At 34.5% G+C, this 17,990-nt stretch overlaps 2 protein-coding genes across 2 annotated transcripts; both read left to right on the top strand.

The window, feature by feature from the left end:
• Positions 1-19: 19 nt before the first annotated feature.
• On the top strand, positions 20-7,389 carry LOC113056370 (leucine-rich glioma-inactivated protein 1-like). The gene is made up of 9 exons (XM_026223122.1): positions 20-76; positions 1,504-1,918; positions 2,052-2,123; positions 3,685-3,756; positions 3,848-3,919; positions 4,208-4,279; positions 4,369-4,538; positions 5,689-5,853; positions 6,004-7,389. Exons 2-9 carry the CDS (start codon positions 1,728-1,730, stop codon positions 6,819-6,821), a joined length of 1,632 nt encoding a protein of 543 aa, XP_026078907.1. The 5' UTR covers positions 20-76; positions 1,504-1,727; the 3' UTR covers positions 6,822-7,389.
• Positions 7,390-7,486: 97 nt separating this feature from the next.
• On the top strand, positions 7,487-14,348 carry LOC113056371 (solute carrier family 35 member G1-like). The gene is made up of 3 exons (XM_026223123.1): positions 7,487-8,085; positions 10,751-10,925; positions 12,543-14,348. Exons 1-3 carry the CDS (start codon positions 7,767-7,769, stop codon positions 13,288-13,290), a joined length of 1,242 nt encoding a protein of 413 aa, XP_026078908.1. The 5' UTR covers positions 7,487-7,766; the 3' UTR covers positions 13,291-14,348.
• Positions 14,349-17,990: the final 3,642 nt, after the last annotated feature.

Below are 17,990 nucleotides of genomic sequence, written 5' to 3'. Positions count from 1 at the left end.
AAAACAAAGCTAGTCCAGGCTCCCGTCTGTCTGATGTCTGGTCACGGTGTGCTGCATTTAATGCGAACTATTAGGGGTGATTCTATTGTCTTCGTTTGTGTGAATGTCATGTTAGAGTGCATTCGGAAGAATTGTTATTTGCCTACTTTAAATGTAAAACAATAAGTCTTAATGTGAATGTGTTTCAGATCAAATATAAAAGTGGGCAAATAGCCAGGACTTGAGTTTGATTTTTCTAATTGTGTTCTTTGTTTATGGTTCGAACCATAATTCAGACTTGTTTTCATCGGAAATGGGTAAAGATTCAGTGGCAGGAAATTATCGGGGGTAAGGGGGCGATGAGCAATTTTCTCAAAAATAGAACAACTGGTCTTTTATTCGGAAAAAAAAATCCTAAAAATTAAAGCATTGAAAGAGTTGCAGTGATCAGGACAGGCACTTTACTGTTCTCAAATCTCTATGTGAAAAATAGATAGCCTACAATGCAACAAAGAAACATCCGGTAACACTTTAGAATAAGGTTCCATTAGTTAATGTTAGTTAATGTATTAATTAACATGAACAAACAATGAATAATACATTTATTACTGTATTTATTCATCTTCGTTAATGTTAGTTAATGAAAATACAGTTATTCATTGTTAGTTCATGGTAATTCACAGTGCATTAACTAATGTTAACAAGCACAACTTTTGATTTAAATAATGCATTAGTAAATGTTGAAATTAACATGAACTAAGACTTATAAATGCTGTAGAAGGATTGTTCTTGCTTAGTTCATGTTAACGAAAGTAGTTAACTAACATTAACTGATGGAACCTTATTCTAAAGTTTTACCAAACATCCTTATGGGCTTCCAAAAAGGAAAATCACATACGTAAAACTATTTAATAATAATATAATAGACTAATACAAATTTTGTGAATAATGTAAATAATATTTTATAGGCATGATCTATGGATCCTAAATAATCACTGTAGCGAACTAAAAGTATAAAAGTGAAGTGTTACCTTTACAATATCATTATACTAAATGTATAGCTAATACAGTACATTTAATGAATAATAATATAGAAAATGATTTCTTATTGTAATGCACTCTACCCTATATATATATATATATATATATATATATATATATATATATATATATATATATATATATATATCGTAATTGAATTGTGGTATATATTTGATTCAAAGCAATACTATAAAAGAATAACAATAAAGCATTTAACAGCATAGTATTTCTTTCTAATTGCTTGAGGGGCGCAGGTGCATCACTCCAGAGCCTCATGAATATTCTCACTATCACTTACTCATGGAAATGGTTCATGCGCATTCACAGTAATAATAAAACCATTGGATGCCAGGTGGTACATCATGATGCAAAAGAGGGATTCTCCCAGGATCTGAAGAAATTGCTTGATGCTTTACTCCGCGTCGCCAACAGGAAAATATTTGATTTAAACATTTTTTTTTAAATTCACTTTCATTTTCACAGCTTAAAAAAATTCGGTTGTTTAGGCAAAATTGGTTTATTAACAAAATCAGCCTACAACTAAGGCAATTTGAGCCTGCTGGATATCATCATAGCAGAACAAATCGTTTGGATGAGCGCCTGACACCGAGACATAGACATTCATCACACGGACACAAGTGAAAGGGAGGTGAGCAGCAGACCAGCACTCATCACTGGAGAAAACACCACAGCAGACTGAGGACAGAATGGGACATGCACACAGGAGCAGAAGAGGATACACTTTTGTGCTCTGGGTCGCCACGCTACTGCTGTTAGCGGAGAGCAGAAGAGGCAAACAGCCCAGATGCCCCTCTGAATGCACGTGCACCAAAGATAACGCCTTGTGTGAAAATGTGAGATCTGTGCCACACAGCTTCCCTCCCGATGTCGTCTCACTGTAAGTGTCCTGCTGTAATAATACTTTACATTATATTTCAGGACAATAGGGATTAATATAACACTATGCATGTGTCGTACACGTTTTGCATGCACTGTTTACATCTAAATAACACTGACTCTTTTCCTAACAGATCATTTGTGAAGTCTGGGTTCACTGAGATTGCAGGGGGAAGCTTTCTCCACACGCCATCCCTTCAGCTCCTGTGAGTTTCTGTCTGTGCTTTTTTCTTTATCAAGATGAGGTGATCACCATAGTCCAATGTTTGTTCTAAGCAATTACAGTCTGTCCCTCTTTAAAACGACCAGTTTGGGGACATTCTTCAGCGTGTCTAATTTCTCAAAGCCTTTAAATTGGTGTGAATATTATGCAATGCAGCTGCTCTGTGAGGGACACGACCCTGTCCTCCTGCTAAACAAATAAGACAATCTAAAATCTCATTATAAATCACACCGACTTGCTCCCAATTTATAAAACACAAAACCTTAGAAATCTGTAGCGGTAAGGCTTGAAAGCACCAAGTAATCTGTTTCTACATAAATGTAAATTCACACAATAGCAAATGCAAATCTGACCGCTAAATATGAGTCTTTTATCTTTTCTACCTGGTGTTTGGTCTGATTGTGTAATAACATGTAATCGGCACACACGGAAAGAATTTATAAGAAGATTATGTGAAAATACCAGTCTGGCTGAGTACAAGCGAGGCTAGAAATAATGTGTGACAGGGGTCTTTCAGCAATATAATTAAAAACAGAAAGGGATGCGGGGAGAACAAGAATGCTGATGTTATTTTGTGCTCATTGGGATGAAACTCATTGCCATATACTGATGTCTGGGGCTGATTTAACTTCTGATGGGAAAAATATGTGTGGTCACAGCTGTGGTTCTATTTTTTTTTTCTTTTGTGTGTGTGTGTGTGTGTGTTAACAAATGAAACATTCCTTTAAGGAATAGTTTACTCAACAATGCAGAACAATTACGCACCCTCCTCATGCCATCCAAGATGAAGATAAGTTTGTTTCTTCATCAGATTTAGAGAAATGTATCATTGCATCACTTGCTCAACAATGGATCCTCTGCAGTGAATGGGTGCCGTCAGAATAAGAGCTGATAATAACATCACAATAATCCACAAGGAATCCACACGACTCCAGTCCATCAATTAATGTATTGCTAAGTAAAAAGCTGCATGTTTGTAAAAAAAAAAAAAAAAAAAAATCCTTATTAAGATGTTTTAACTTTAAACAATAATCCATAATAACACTTCTTCCAGTGAAAAGGTCCATCTCCTGTTCTCCTCTCTCATTAAAATCCACTGTAATATTTGTTTAGAACTGTTCTTTGTTTAGACTTTTTTCGCTTGTAAAGATTGCTTGATCTGTTAATATTTCTCTCCTGACTCGGACACGATGACATTTTCATCGGAGAAAGCAATATGCACAGAGGACTCGCATGCAATTCAATTTTCTTAACTTACAAACACGCAACTGATGGACTGGAGTGGTGTGGATTACTTTGATGTTTTTTTTATCAGCTGTTTGGACTCTCATTCTGACGGCACCCATTCAATGCACTGCATTGGTGAGCAAGTGATGCAATCCTACATTTCTCCAAATCTGTTCCAATGACATAACTCATCTCCATCTTGGACGACCTGAGGGTGAGTACATTTTCATCAAATTTTCAGTTTTGGGTGAAATGTTCCTTTAAAATCTGCTAAATCATATTAAACTATGCTTTTGTTTTTCCCCATGACTGCTTAGATTGTTTACAGCCAATTCTTTCGATTCCATCAATGAAGATGCTTTCCAAGGCCTGCCACATCTGGAATATCTGTGAGTTTGATTTTCTATGTTTGAAACCGTCATCATTCAGTCATTTTAGATTATCTCTCAGTTTAAATATAAATGCAACACTCTGTTTTAGATTTATTGAAAACAACAAAATTGAGTCGATTTCGCCCCATGCTTTTAGAGGTTTGAAATCTCTCATTCACCTGTGAGTATATCGTTTTTGAACTATAAAATACATATACATTATTATAATATTTGATTTAATTAATTATCATTGTATATTAATATGCATTTTGTTTTGTAAATGTTAGAAAATGTATGCTCATGTTAGTTCACATCTGATGTTACAAGTTCTGTAGTAGTAAATGGTGAGATTAGCATTATCTAAAATAAATAAATGTTGTACAAATATTGTTCTTTCTTAGTTTGTTAACTGATGTTAACAATAAAAAACCTTTTTGTAAAGTGTTACCTTGTCATTTTTGTTTGTCAGGAGTCTTGCCTACAATAATCTTGAGACGTTGCCCAAAGATATTTTCAAAGGAATGGATGCCTTAACAAAAGTGTATGTAGCTATTTTACTGCTCTTGTCTAACTTTCTTGTTATATACAAGAAACCGTGATTTAAATATAATCTGTAAATGCACTGAGCAGGGATCTCAGAGGAAACATGTTGAGTTGTGACTGTAAGTTGAAGTGGCTGGTGGAATGGATGTATAGCACTAATGCAACGGTGGATCAGTTATACTGCAGTGGGCCTCCATCCTATCAAGGGAGGAAGATGAATGACCTGGTGCCTCAGTCTTTTGACTGCATTACAGCAGGTAAATGTGCACGAATCAAACAGATTCTGGCTTTGAAAGAAGATGATCCTACACGTCTGCTGAAATGCTTAGAAATGCATTGTGTATAAATAAAAGGCATTAGATAGTTCCCTTTAAAATTTGTTTACATCACACGACATTCATATTTATGATCAATTCCCCCAAAAGATAATGTTATTACATTTTACACCTGTAAAGTATCAGGCTGATGTTTCTAATGGCCCATTGGTAATAAAGATAAAAATAATTAAAATTAACATTTATTAATTAAAACCAAAACTACATTTTTTGTTACTTGAAATAAAATAAAATACAAATTAACTAAAATAAAAATTTTATTTTTATTTTTTATTTCAGCTAGTTGCCAAAGCAATATTTCTCATGTTAAAACTATTAAAATATCTATATCCATAATATCTATAATAAATATAGATATATAGTTTTTAATTTAATTAAAAACTATATAGATACATTTTAAATTACTATTAAGCTAAATTACTAAAACTTTAACTAAAATTTAAATAAAAACAGAAAATATTAAAACAAAATCTAATTAAAAATGTTAACAAAAAATATAATAGTATTATCAATGATACTAAAATAACACTGCCAGAGAGCACAATGGCTGATGAATTAAAAAAAAAAATTAGAAATTTAATTTAATCTTATGATTAAAAAAAATATGCTAAATGGCCAAATTTAAACCACAAACATTAATTGCACACACACACAATATGCCATTTGACACAGTTATAGGCAATAATCCAAAATTTTTAAAAAGAAATGATAAATTGGCTAATATATTTTCCATCAGCCTCAAATCTAAAAAAACATGTCAAGTAAAGTCAATTGTATTGGTATAGCATTTTACAATACAGATTGTTTCAAAGCCAATTTACAAAAAACTCGATGTTGTTAATTTTTTATAATATCTCAATTCCTAACTGTCCACATTTAGTGGTTTAGAACTGGGAAACATAACTCTGTGTGGCAACAATATAAGCAATCAAACTGTTGAGATTGCCTATGTGAGTGCACTGCTTGTATGTGGATAGCACTGATATATTTATAGTAGAGGCAAGTTTTATATTTTTGGTGATATGGTAATCTGTGAGAAAGGCTCTAATAACCGAATCTTTGTTTGCTGCAGAGTTTGCTTTGAAGAAAACCCTTGTATTTGAGTCCATATCTGTGGAGGCCTTTACGTTTGGGGATGATCAGTATGTTGTATATGCCCAGCCGTTCTCTGGAAGATGCAGCTTTATGGAATGGGACCACGTCAACATGGAGTTCAGAGCTTATGACACCATAGAGAGTGAGCATCACCCATCACACCTCCTACCAGAGTGCAATTCCACTCTGGACTGAATCCCCCAAAAATTGCACAGCCACAAAATGAATTAAAAAGGTCAATTTTAATGCAGAGATTGTTTGATTAATTAGATTTCCTTAAATTTCATTACAGGCACTTCTACAGTGGTGTGCAAGCCAATGGTCATCGATAACCACCTCTTCATCGTAGTCGCCCAACTTTTCGGCGGCTCTCATATTTACAAAATGGACAGCTCTGCCAATAAATTCATCAAAATCCAGGACATCGACATCTTGAAAATCAGAAAACCCAACGACATCGAGACTTTCCGTGTGGATGGTGAGTTCTTCTTTGTGATAGCGGACAGCTCGAAGGCCGGCTCCACCACAGTGTACAAGTGGAATGGCAATGGCTTCTACTCTCACCAATCTCTCCATCCCTGGTACCGTGACACAGACGTCGAGTATCTGGATATCGCAGGCAAGCCCCACCTTATTTTGTCTAGCAGCTCGCAGCGGCCCGTTATCTACCAGTGGAGCAGAGCCAAGAAGCAGTTCGACAGACGGACAGACATTCCAGAGATGGAGGACGTCTACGCCATAAAGCACTTCAAGGTGAAGGGGGAGCTGTTCATCTGTCTGACGCGCTTCATTGGCGACTCCAAGGTGATGAAGTGGGACGGCTCTATGTTCACAGAGATACAGACAATGCCTTCGAGGGGATCCATGGTCTTCCAGCCCATCTCCATCAGCAACTGGCAGTATGCCATCCTAGGCAGCGACTACTCGCTAACGCAGGTCTATCAGTGGGACACCAAGAAGGGCCAGTTCGTGCACCTCCAGGAGCTCAACGTCCAGGCGCCAAGAGCATTCTCACTGATGTCCATTGACAACCGAGAGTTCCTGCTGGCGTCCAGCTTTAAAGGGAAGACGCAGATCTACGAGCACTTGATGATCGACCTAAGCAGTTAGGATGCCGGTTGAAAGCACAGAGAACCAGACCCTGACACAGATGAGCCTATTGTGAAACTACATGCATGATCTAGCCTAGTGCTAAAAATAATAATTCCAGATGAATGCCTCTCTAGAAACGCCCTTTGTGTCTTTCTCTGTTGTCACCATGTGTTCCGCACTTTTCATTTTTCCTGTTTTTTTTTGTCCCTTTTAACAAAAGCTATTGTTAACATATTCTCTTTCTTGCCATGCAGTCACTAAAGAGGTATAATAAGGAAACAAAAAAGGTCAAATCAGTTAACTGTTGACTTAATAACAACCTGCCAAATAAACTGTTTACATTTTTACAGTGATGTAAATAGCCATTTTTTAACTTTTTTAAACAAAACCGTCCTGTTGTTCCACATTGTGTGTGACAAGTTTTGACTCAGCATTTTTTTTTTTTTCAATAATCAGAATGCAATAAACTTAGATTTAGCTCAGATATTGAGGTAAAGTAAATGTGGGAAGGAAGCTTAGTCGTTTAATGGTACTTGTTTTGTTTTTGTTTGTTTGGCTAGAACCAATAAAACCTTAAGAAATACGAGCCTGCTTTGTCGTGATGCATGAATTGCGTTAAAGTGTGAATCTCAGGTATGCAACCTGTCAAAAACGTTCCTAAACGCTTTGTTTTCATTAAGCTAAATATTATTTGGCGACTCAAGAGAATATGTGACCGTGTTCTCATGCCATCGACACTGAAGTAGCCCACGTGTGTGTTTCTTTATTCTCTGTGAAACGTCATTGTCGTCCAACAGCTCTTCAAACGCGTTTTGTCTTCCTCTAGCGGCAGAGGAACGCAACCCACTCTTTCTTTGATTCAGGTTAATTATTTAACTTGTTGCTCGGTACCATTTCTACCCCAAGGCAACCGTGTGTCAAGACGCGTGGTCAAGGTATGCCAAGCAGCTGTTGTCCTCTGTCATGGGTGATATTAGACAGCGCAATGGCTCTTTGAGTAATAATGACACAGATTTATCTGTCGTCCCTTATAGAGCGGATAACATCAGGGTGCTTTATCATAAAGTTGACGATGGGGACGTTGGGGAGGAAATTGATTTGCAAACTCGATCAGAAGTGCCAGTGGACGCGGATGCTGACGCAGAAGATCGTCGGTGGGTCAATGTCACGGGGTTTTACCGGGTTTGTGTCCCGGTTTGCTGTAAGAGAAACGACCCTGACCGCGATGAGGAGGAGGATGATGATGGTGAGGAGGACACGGGGGCAAACACGGTTCAAAAAGGTAAACTGAGCTTAACTCTTACCCGGTGTCATTCATTAAAGACCTCCGATCCATCTATTTCTTCTCTGTTTCTGTTTCTGCAGCTGTGTTTGACCTCTATGACACTTTTAGTCTTACAGTGTTACAATAACCACAGTAATCGCGGTTCACGAATTTTAAAAAACTTGATTAATAATTACTTGATACTACTATAATAAATATACCTGCCATAAATAAATAATTAAATTAATTTTGATATTTTCCTCAAACTTTTCTTAAACAAGGAAACCACAATGACTTGACAGTTTTAATAAAAGCTGTAGTAGCTATGAACCATGGCAAATTAAACGATTTTTTTTTTGTATTTGTTTATTTATTTTTTGGCATATTGATTATCGTTTGTATAACCACAGTTTTCCTAAAAAAAATCTATGGTTAAACTGTGGTTACTGTAGCAAAACCATGATTAATTTGTGGTTACCATCGTTTAACTATAAAAACCATGTATTTGAAGTAAAACCGTGGTTATGTAAGTTAGATAAAACCATTTAAGTGATGGCAGGTGGCCATGGTATCTTTCAAGAGTTTATTCTGTAAATCTGACTAGAACAGTTAAGTTGTATCAAACCCTTTACATACCATAGTTTCTTCTTTAAAATTCCACAAACCCCTAACACACATTTAACCTGGTACCCTTTGTATCTTTTTAAGAATACTTTAGATACTACAGTAAATCTGCGGACACTTTGTATTAGTAATATTCCCTTAAAATGAAACCTCAGTAAATCAGATTTTACCAACACAACATATTTCTGATTATTTCTTAATCTGTTTGAATGTAATCGCTTATCAATTTAATGTAGTAACTTAGATGAGTTAACTTGGTAACTACTTTTTATAAAAGCTGACAGAACAGTTACATTGTGTCAAGCCCCTTACACACAGTTACCACATTAACCATAGTTTCCACCTTAAAAAAAACTGTGGTTACTTATAGCCGCCTGTCAACCAAAAATAATGTTAATTCAGTTATTATTTCTACTGTTCAATTCTAAAAAGTTATTATGGAATTTATTTATGTATTTTTGATGACTGGTGGCTAATTAACCACAGTTGTGTGTACTGTAGTAAAATAAAGTACAACATGTCCCGTCCACTTTTCAGTAGTCTGGATTTCAGAAGTTTAAGAAATCAGTCTTTAGTGGTTTACAAGTAGAGTCGTTCAAAATTGGTTCCCCAATGGAGAAATGAATGGGATTTCTACTTCCGGAACCCAACTGTAACACTCTGTTATTGGAGACCATGGTAACTTTTGAAGGGGGAACATGTTACACTGTATCAGACTTGGCTGCTTTTCATACTGTATGACCACCAGGCAAGTACATCCTTACAAACCACTATAGAAGCTTGCTACAGTGTTTAAACCCGTTGTATTGCCATGATACTTTGATATACAGTATTGTACACCATGGTACTAAATGATTACCATATTCAAGTGTCATGTACATGGTATTTCCATTGTATTTCTTAAAGTGCCTTTGTAATTTTAAGTTGTCATTTTGTCATCTGACAAAAAGAAAATAGCAGATTACATATTTTCACAGGGAGAGGTTAACCAGAAATCCTTGCCATTATGAAAAGTACTGGCTTTGTGGGATTACCACTTGTGAATCACAAAAGGAAACAGTATCTTTTTTCTTTCCATTGTGTTCTCTCTAAACAGTCAGGTGAAGTTCTTTGTTTTAACTCAAACCTGTATTTTTGAGTATGTGTTTTGTTTCAGGGCTCATGATCTTTGTGTGAGGCCAGGTCCTCAAGGGACATTTGATACAATTTGGCATTTAATCCAATGTTGGCAACCACACAACCTGACTGAGCACGTGCTCAGCTCACCAGCAGGTAGTAAAGTTGCGTTTGGTTGCGTAATCATTTCTGCCACATTTCATATCACTTCAGTGACTAAGTTAAACAGAATCGCCAACAGTGTGTTGAGATTCATGCTGTTTTGCTCCCTCCATCTCATTCCACACCAAGATCAAAATTCAGATCACTCCCCACAAAGCCAATTCATGCTGTGGACTTCTCATGTATCATTTCCATCATTTGTGCAAAAAACTATGGTGCTAAAGTGCTTTCATATTGTGCTCCTGTGACTAAAAAGTCCATTTAACATGGTAATTTAGTACTTTTATATATAAAAATCATTTAAAAAACAATGCAAAAATATCTCTTGAACTTGATTTAAATTTGTGTTAAAGAATTTTCCCATTGGAGCAATTTAAGCTTGAAGTACCTAAATGCAAATAATATTGTTGTGAATTCTGCTGTCAGTAAAAAGACAAAGGTTTAAATTTACTTACAGAAATTCAAACTCCAGTTTTGCAATTCAGCAAATCTGTAATTTCACAAATCATATCAATTTCTGTCATTCTGATTTTACTTACTGTGGTTGGTGGCCAAATTTAAATTCACACATAGGAATTGAAAAGGAACAAGTTCTGTAAATCCGAGTTTTCCTCAACCTGGGTCACAAGGATAATGTATTTTAATTATCTGCATTTAGCAAAAAAAAAAAAAAAAAAAAGGGCAGTCAAAACTATTAATTAATCAGCATACCATCCGATTTATGTGTAATTGACTTAACAGGTGTGATGTTAATAAGCTGTTTTGTTATGTTCATCCACAGAAAAAAAACCAGCGTGTCCAGGGCTGGGCCTCCTGTACACCTTGTTAGCATCTGTCTTCTTCTCCGCTGCGGCTCTTCTTGTGAAGAAAATTGAGGGGATGCATGCTATCGAAATCAGTGCGATTCGATGCTTCTTCCAGATGCTGTTCGTCATGCCAGCCATGATATATTATAAGTATGAATCTATCATACGAGTATGAATCTATAACACAAGTATAAATATGATATATAAAAAGTAAGAATCTATAATGCAAGTATGCATCTGATAAATTACAAGAATATATATATATATATATATATATATATATATATATATATATATATATTAAAAGTATGAATGTATAATACGAATACAAATTGGATATATTACAAGTAAGAATATATAATACAAGTATGAATGTATAACGCAAGTATGAATCTGATACATTACAAGTTTTAATGTATAATACAAGAATGAATCGGATAAACTACAAGAATATATTATAAAAGTATGAAAGTATAATACAAGTATGAATCTGATAAACTACAAGAATATATAATAAAAGTATGAAAGTATAATACAAGTATGAATCTGATAAACTACAAGAATATATAATAAAAGTATGAAAGTATAATACAAGTATGAATCTGATAAACTACAAGAATATATAATAAAAGTATGAAAGTATAATACAAGTATGAATCTGATAAACTACAAGAATATATAATAAAAGTATGAATGTATAATACGAATACAAATTGGATATATTACAAGTAAGAATATATAATACAAGTATGAATGTATAACGCAAGTATGAATCTGATACATTACAAGTTTTAATGTATAATACAAGAATGAATCGGATAAACTACAAGAATATATAATAAAAGTATGAAAGGATAATACAAGTATGAATCTGATATATTACAAGTAAGAATCTATAGTATGAAAGTATAATACAAGTATGAATCTGATATATTACAAGAATCTATAATAAAAGTAAGAATGTATAATACAAGTATGAATCTGATATATTACAAGTAAGAATCTATAGTATGAAAGTATAATTACAAGTAAGAATCTATAATAAAATTATGAATGTATAATACAAGTATGAATCTGAAATATTACAAGTAAGATACTATAATACAAGTATGAATCTGATGTTACAGTTTGAATCTATAATTGAGATATAAATATGATGTAATACAATAATCTATATCTATCTGATATGATATAAGTAAGTCTTTATAATACAAGTATGAATCTGATATCATAAGACCTTTATAATACAAGTATGAATCTGATATATTAAAAGAATCCATAAAACAAGTATGAATCATATACATTTCCAAGTATCACACTAAAATACTGCTTGAGTTCAAATGTTTTAGCACCTCATTTGACAAAATTTCTCAAAAATTCAACACACTGCGCCTTTGACTTATTCTCAGTACGATCCATATTACAGTAATGTAATCACTGTATCTGAGTGAACAAATGTTCAATCTGACTTTGTGTGATATTTAAACATAAATTAGCTTGTAGATAATGCATCTTGACTTTAGTGTTTTTTTATCATATAAATTCAAAAGAACAATTAGAGAATTAGAAAATAACAAGATATGTCAATTTAAATTTGACTATTTGGGGGTAATTTACCAATGTTTACATGGCCCACCAGACAGCGCTCTAAGGCCCACTCTTTGAGAATGCCTGTACTAAACTATCAATCTCTTGACCCTGTAATTGGATTCAATATTCATTTGAATCCACAATGTGGCAATAACCTATATCCTTTTATTTTGTCAGTACTGGCTTTTTGGGACCAAGAAATATGCGAATCTACCTGTTCCTCAGAGGGTTCCTGGGCTCCAATGCCATGATCTTGTTGTATTATGCTGTTCTACAGATGCCTCTAGCTGATGCCACAGTCATAATGTTCAGTAATCCAGTCTTCACAGCCTTGCTGGCTTGGATTTTTCTCAAGGAGAGGTGCACCATATGGGACTTAATTTTTACAGTGTTTACACTCACCGGCGTCATACTGATAGCCAGACCTCCTTTCCTCTTTGGTGGCAAGCTGTCTGGGATCGAAGGAGACTACACCAATCACATCAAAGGCACGGTGGCTGCCTTCATGGGGGCGATCGGAGCGGCTTGCACTATGGTCATCCTGAGAAAAATAGGGAAAAGTGTTCATTACTACCTCTCTGTGTGGTACTATGCAGTTATGGGACTCATCGAGTGTGTCGTTGTTTTGTTCATCTTGGATGAATGGACCATTCCGTCCTGCGGCTGGGACAGGTGGATGCTCATGGCCATCGGGGTGCTCGGGATAGCCGGCCAGACGTTCCTTACCAAAGCACTACAGATTGAGAAAGCAGGACCTGTTGCACTGATGAGGACTATGGATGTGGTCCTGGCGTTCATTCTGCAGTTCCTATTCCTCAGTCGCAAACCGACATGGTGGAGTCTGGGAGGAGCTCTGTGTGTGATTAGCAGCACTAGTGGGGTGGCCCTAAGGAAGTGGTATAACAGCACAAAAAATAAGAGCTGATTGCATATTATAGTGAGATGAAAAGAGATTTTATATGTTTGCTACAAATAACTGCTGCATTAGATACCAAAGAAGCTGTTTTACTGTAATAATGTACATCGAAAATCTTTGATTTTAGAAGCTTACTGTATGCAGTATGTACAGTACAGTATATGACAGTGTTTTTAGTGGTTTTGTACTTTCTTATTCTTTCATGAAGGCAAAATATTTTTTTTAATCAAGATACTACTGTTGAGACAGTATTGCTTTATCATATAGAGAGTATAGTAGACAACGTAATAATAGACTGCTGGTCAGGAGATGAGCTTGATGTGTAAAAAAACACCAAAAATGTCCGTTCCATCATTTTCTCACCCTTTAAAAGGAGATTTTTTTGATCCTCAAAGTCACTATTCCATACGTCCCCTGTGTATTCCATGATTTATTGTCTTTTGAAATATCTATCAAACTGTCCCTTTAAAAAACCCTTTGCACTTTGTCCTTGACGACGTACTGTTAACTGGCATTACTTTTGAAAGGAAGACTCAGGGTCAACAGTTTGTCTGAATATTTTTGCATGCTCAAATGTAGGTTTGTTCTGTTAAGTTCTGAATTATATGTGCTTAAAGCTGAATATGCAATAAGTAATAAGTTCTGAACCTTGATGAAACACTTAAACTAGATTAATGCACAGGTTTGCTGTACAAATATTGGCCTGATATAGAATGAGTCAGACCTGTTTATTTATCGGACATGTGCCTTGGCACAAAGATTTATTGAGTTATTGTGAGCTCTTCAGTTTGCTTTAACTTTACATTTATTTAATTTGATCATTTAATTTAAATCTGTTTGTTTAAACTGACCTAAAAGCACTTTACACTGACTTTTGTCAGTTTATCCTAATTGAAAGCACTATTACCGGTTTACTGATGCTTCACCAGCAATTTATGGACATGCTGCCTTAAGATTTTTTCTTTTATCTGATGATATTTTTCTTAACCCATTTATGTAAGAATAGATGCCTCTATATTATTTATTGAGACCTGCTGTAGATTTCATCTGGCATATTTATATGACATCTGAACTTTAGTAGTTGAAATAAATGAAAGATTCTTATACCTCGCTGAGTACAGTGTCTTTTTTTCTAGAAAATTCTAACCGAGAATTTAAACTTGTAGACTACAACGTGGTAATCATGTGATTCTCATCTTTGCCAAGAGGTAAAGAAGGATTATTGCTGCATTCTTGTGGATTTTCTGTTCTTTCATTATAATCACATAATGTTTTGTGTATATATTTAAGGATGCACTGTTAAATGCAATACACAGCAGACATCATAGCTTATTTCAGCTAAAAATGGAAATCTGCTGCGCATTCAGGCCGTCCAAGATGTAGATCAGTTTGTTTTTCTTAACAACCGATTTGGAAAAGTGTAGAATTACATCACTTGCTCAACGATGGATGCTCTGCAGTGAATGGGTGCCGTCAGAATGACAAACACCAACACAATCCGCACCCCAGTGTATTGTGTGTTTTTTTAGAAACAAATCCAACAAGGCATTTTAACTTTATTCCGCTGTAATTTTATCAGCTGTTTGGACTCTCATTCTGACGGCACCCATTCACTGGAGAGGATCCATCGGTGAGGAAGTGATTTCATGCTTAATTTCTCCAAATCTGTTCTGATTAGGAAAGGCACTTACAAATGTGCTTCTTGGATGGCCTGAGGGTGAGTAAATGTTAAGCAAATTATCCTTTTTGGGTGAACTATTCCTTTAAGATTAAATTTTAGCAGTTTTCTGTCCATCTTCCAGGGCTGTTTGCCTTCTGCCCTCTAAAAAGAACAAGCTGTTTCGTCCTCTATTCTCAAACAAATGGTCGCAGACTGTTAAGTAACTCTAGATATGAACAACCTGTTCCAATGCAGTACATTTACATTGTCAACAGATAACAGCAGCAGGCTTCAATGATAGATAGACACAGATTCAATAAACACACATGGAACATCCCCTTAAGGCTTTGGCTATTTCAACCTTTAATCTATCACCCTTCAATCTAAAATACAGTTATACTACTCATTCAAACATTTATTGCATTTGTCCTTACTTATGATTTACTTTGGATTAATGTAAATCTATTTCCAAAAAACATACTAAGTTTATTCAAATAATTTCATATTGTTGTAATAGTCCTGGATCTGTAGATTGCTTTGGATAAAAGTGTCTGCTATAAATGAATACAAATTTTGCATGTAAAAGCAAACAGATGTACACCAGATGTGTACTTTTAGATGTACACCAGATGGAATTTTATAGGGTTTGGACAAAATGTTCAGAATTGAATTGTGCATGCATTTAAAATTTAAATTAATTTGAATTACATATCAATGATGCAGGATTAGAATGCAATACACGAAAGACATCAGCATTTAAATGAGAAAAAAAAGAGATATCTTCATGCCAATGTTAAAAGCATATAGTGTCCTCACAAAATGTCGTTCATTGTAATGTATATTGTACATTTTAATTTTGTTATTTTCATAATCGTTATAGTATCTCATCTGTGCATTGAAAAAAAAGACAAACAATTTTTACTCAGAAATTGCTTGTAAATTTCACAAATAATTTAAAAGAAACGACAAGGAACACATTGCATTAAAAGTGAAATTACAAAAATGTTAAATGTACTCATAAAATATATATATTTTTTAAATATTATTTTATTGTTTTTTGAATAAATTTGACATTTTCTGAAGCTTATTATAAGTACATTTGTGCTGTTATAGCTCAGTATATTAAATACAGATTTAAATGTGATATTTTTATATAAAATATTTTTTCATAGCTGTATAGTTATTACTTTTTAAAATCTTAATCTGGAATTATTTGAGAGAATATAACATAATGTTTCAGAATATTTTGTCTAATTTTCTTTGGTCAAATTATTTATCTTTTGTTTGTATTTTGCCACCTCAAGCAAAAAGTAGTCTAAACTACCATTGAAAACATTGTCAAAACATTTGTGCAAAAGAACATAACTGATGTTACAGATATAAGCAAATGATTTCAATGTGAATAAACAAACAAGCTAATCGCTTAGATGTGATTGCATAAAAGTGCTTAGTCACTCTGAGTGAGGATCTTCAATACTGTTTCGTCAGCATGCATTAATTTTCAAGTCATCCATCGACGTTACTATCCAGTAGAGGGAGGCAGTGTAACACATATCAGGACGGGACAAAAACAAGATTAGATCAACACCAATTTTAATTGTTGAGACTTCAGTTCATGAAAACATTCACTTCCCGGTGTTTGATGGAAAGACAAAACAAAAAGCCCACAGAGCGACAGATTATAAAGTTACTAGTTCCACCAGAATAGCAAACACTTTGGTTCAAACACGGGACAGCCTTATTTGAATATTTACAATTGCATGATGCATGGTTTAATAATCTTATTGTACAATAACCAAAAAACAATGATCAAAAACCTGAGCTAAAAACACAAAATCATGTCTGCAATGTTGTGCCACAAGCTTTAGTCGTGCAATCATTGCATGGAATAAAAAAACGGATCATAAAAGCACATAAACTGTCATAGTGAACTGCAACAAACAAAGGCTTTCTTGTGTGCTTTTGTAAATGAATTGCAACTGGAAAGCAACAGTTCCATGGGCTTCAGGATTACATGTGACAGACTGACTGGGAGTAGAAGAACTGCACATTCTTTTTAGATGGCATAAGAGTTCCCTCCTTGTGGACTGAGAATCGGAAAAATCATTGCTATTCTGCCAAGAATACAAACACATAGCTAGAGTGAATATATATTGGCATATTTATATATGATCTTGTGCCTAATAGACCATTTTATATTCTCTGGAGTCATTTTTATTTAGATCGAGTAATGAATGCTGGGAGGATACAAACCCCTCTGTTTGGGCTGTATAGGTGTGGATTACCACTGCATGCATAAACAAAGCGTAACAAACAATCAGAAAAAAGAATAAACTATCACAATACAAAAACTTGAACATGTGTTCACTACATGAAACATCTGGCACCACTTTGTGATCTAAGTTTCATCCAATAAAACAATTGTATAATTACTTTAGTTTGGCACAACAGGAAATCAAACAACGTTATCAATCCAGCCAAAGGAAGTAACCTTCAGATGTAGTCAAAACCAGATAATGCCCATGCAGCATTCCCACTAGTGGCATGGGACTTGACTAATTGTAGTCTACAGTGCTTTAAAGAATGTACACTTGTAAAAAATTAAATAAATAAATAAATGTATGTATGTATATATATATATATATATATATATATATATATATATATATATATATATATATATATATATATAATGTAATGTAATGTCAAACAATTTGGTATTAACACAATATTGTGTCGCATATGGCTTAGTATTGAGTAACTTAGAAATTAGACAAAACATTGCCTGTTGCTTTGTCGGTTTTCTCTCCACCAATTAAAATAATGCCAGACGTCAAAGTAAAATCATCTTTGCATGTCTCTAGAACAATACACTATAGTGGAGTTATTGCAAGAAGTGTTTTGAATGAATACTCACTCATAAATACAGTCACTTGTCGCCACCTGCTGGTGTATTTTGTCTGTTTTTGCTACAACAATGAAAACAGTGAAGTCTAAACGGGATCAACCATTACGTCTCTGAACAAAATAGTAGCAGCATTACTGTATA

Source organism: Carassius auratus, chromosome 37 (assembly GCF_003368295.1).
Source record: "Carassius auratus strain Wakin chromosome 37, ASM336829v1, whole genome shotgun sequence".
NCBI lineage: Eukaryota > Metazoa > Chordata > Actinopteri > Cypriniformes > Cyprinidae > Carassius > Carassius auratus.
The sequence above is the reverse complement of the archived record's forward strand: the minus strand, read 5'-3'. Positions and strand labels throughout refer to the sequence as shown.

Excerpts from the sequence above, each read along its gene's own strand:
- LOC113056371 (XM_026223123.1), top strand. The coding sequence starts at position 7,767 with ATGGGTGATATTAGACAGCGCAATGGCTCTTTGAGTAATAATGACACA. Across the intron at positions 8,086-10,750 it reads GGCAAACACGGTTCAAAAAG|AAAAAAAACCAGCGTGTCCA; the intron begins GTAAACTGAGCT and ends GTTCATCCACAG. Across the intron at positions 10,926-12,542 it reads CCAGCCATGATATATTATAA|TACTGGCTTTTTGGGACCAA; the intron begins GTATGAATCTAT and ends TTATTTTGTCAG.
- LOC113056370 (XM_026223122.1), top strand. The coding sequence starts at position 1,728 with ATGGGACATGCACACAGGAGCAGAAGAGGATACACTTTTGTGCTCTGG. Across the intron at positions 1,919-2,051 it reads CCTCCCGATGTCGTCTCACT|ATCATTTGTGAAGTCTGGGT; the intron begins GTAAGTGTCCTG and ends TTTTCCTAACAG. Across the intron at positions 4,280-4,368 it reads ATGGATGCCTTAACAAAAGT|GGATCTCAGAGGAAACATGT; the intron begins GTATGTAGCTAT and ends TGCACTGAGCAG.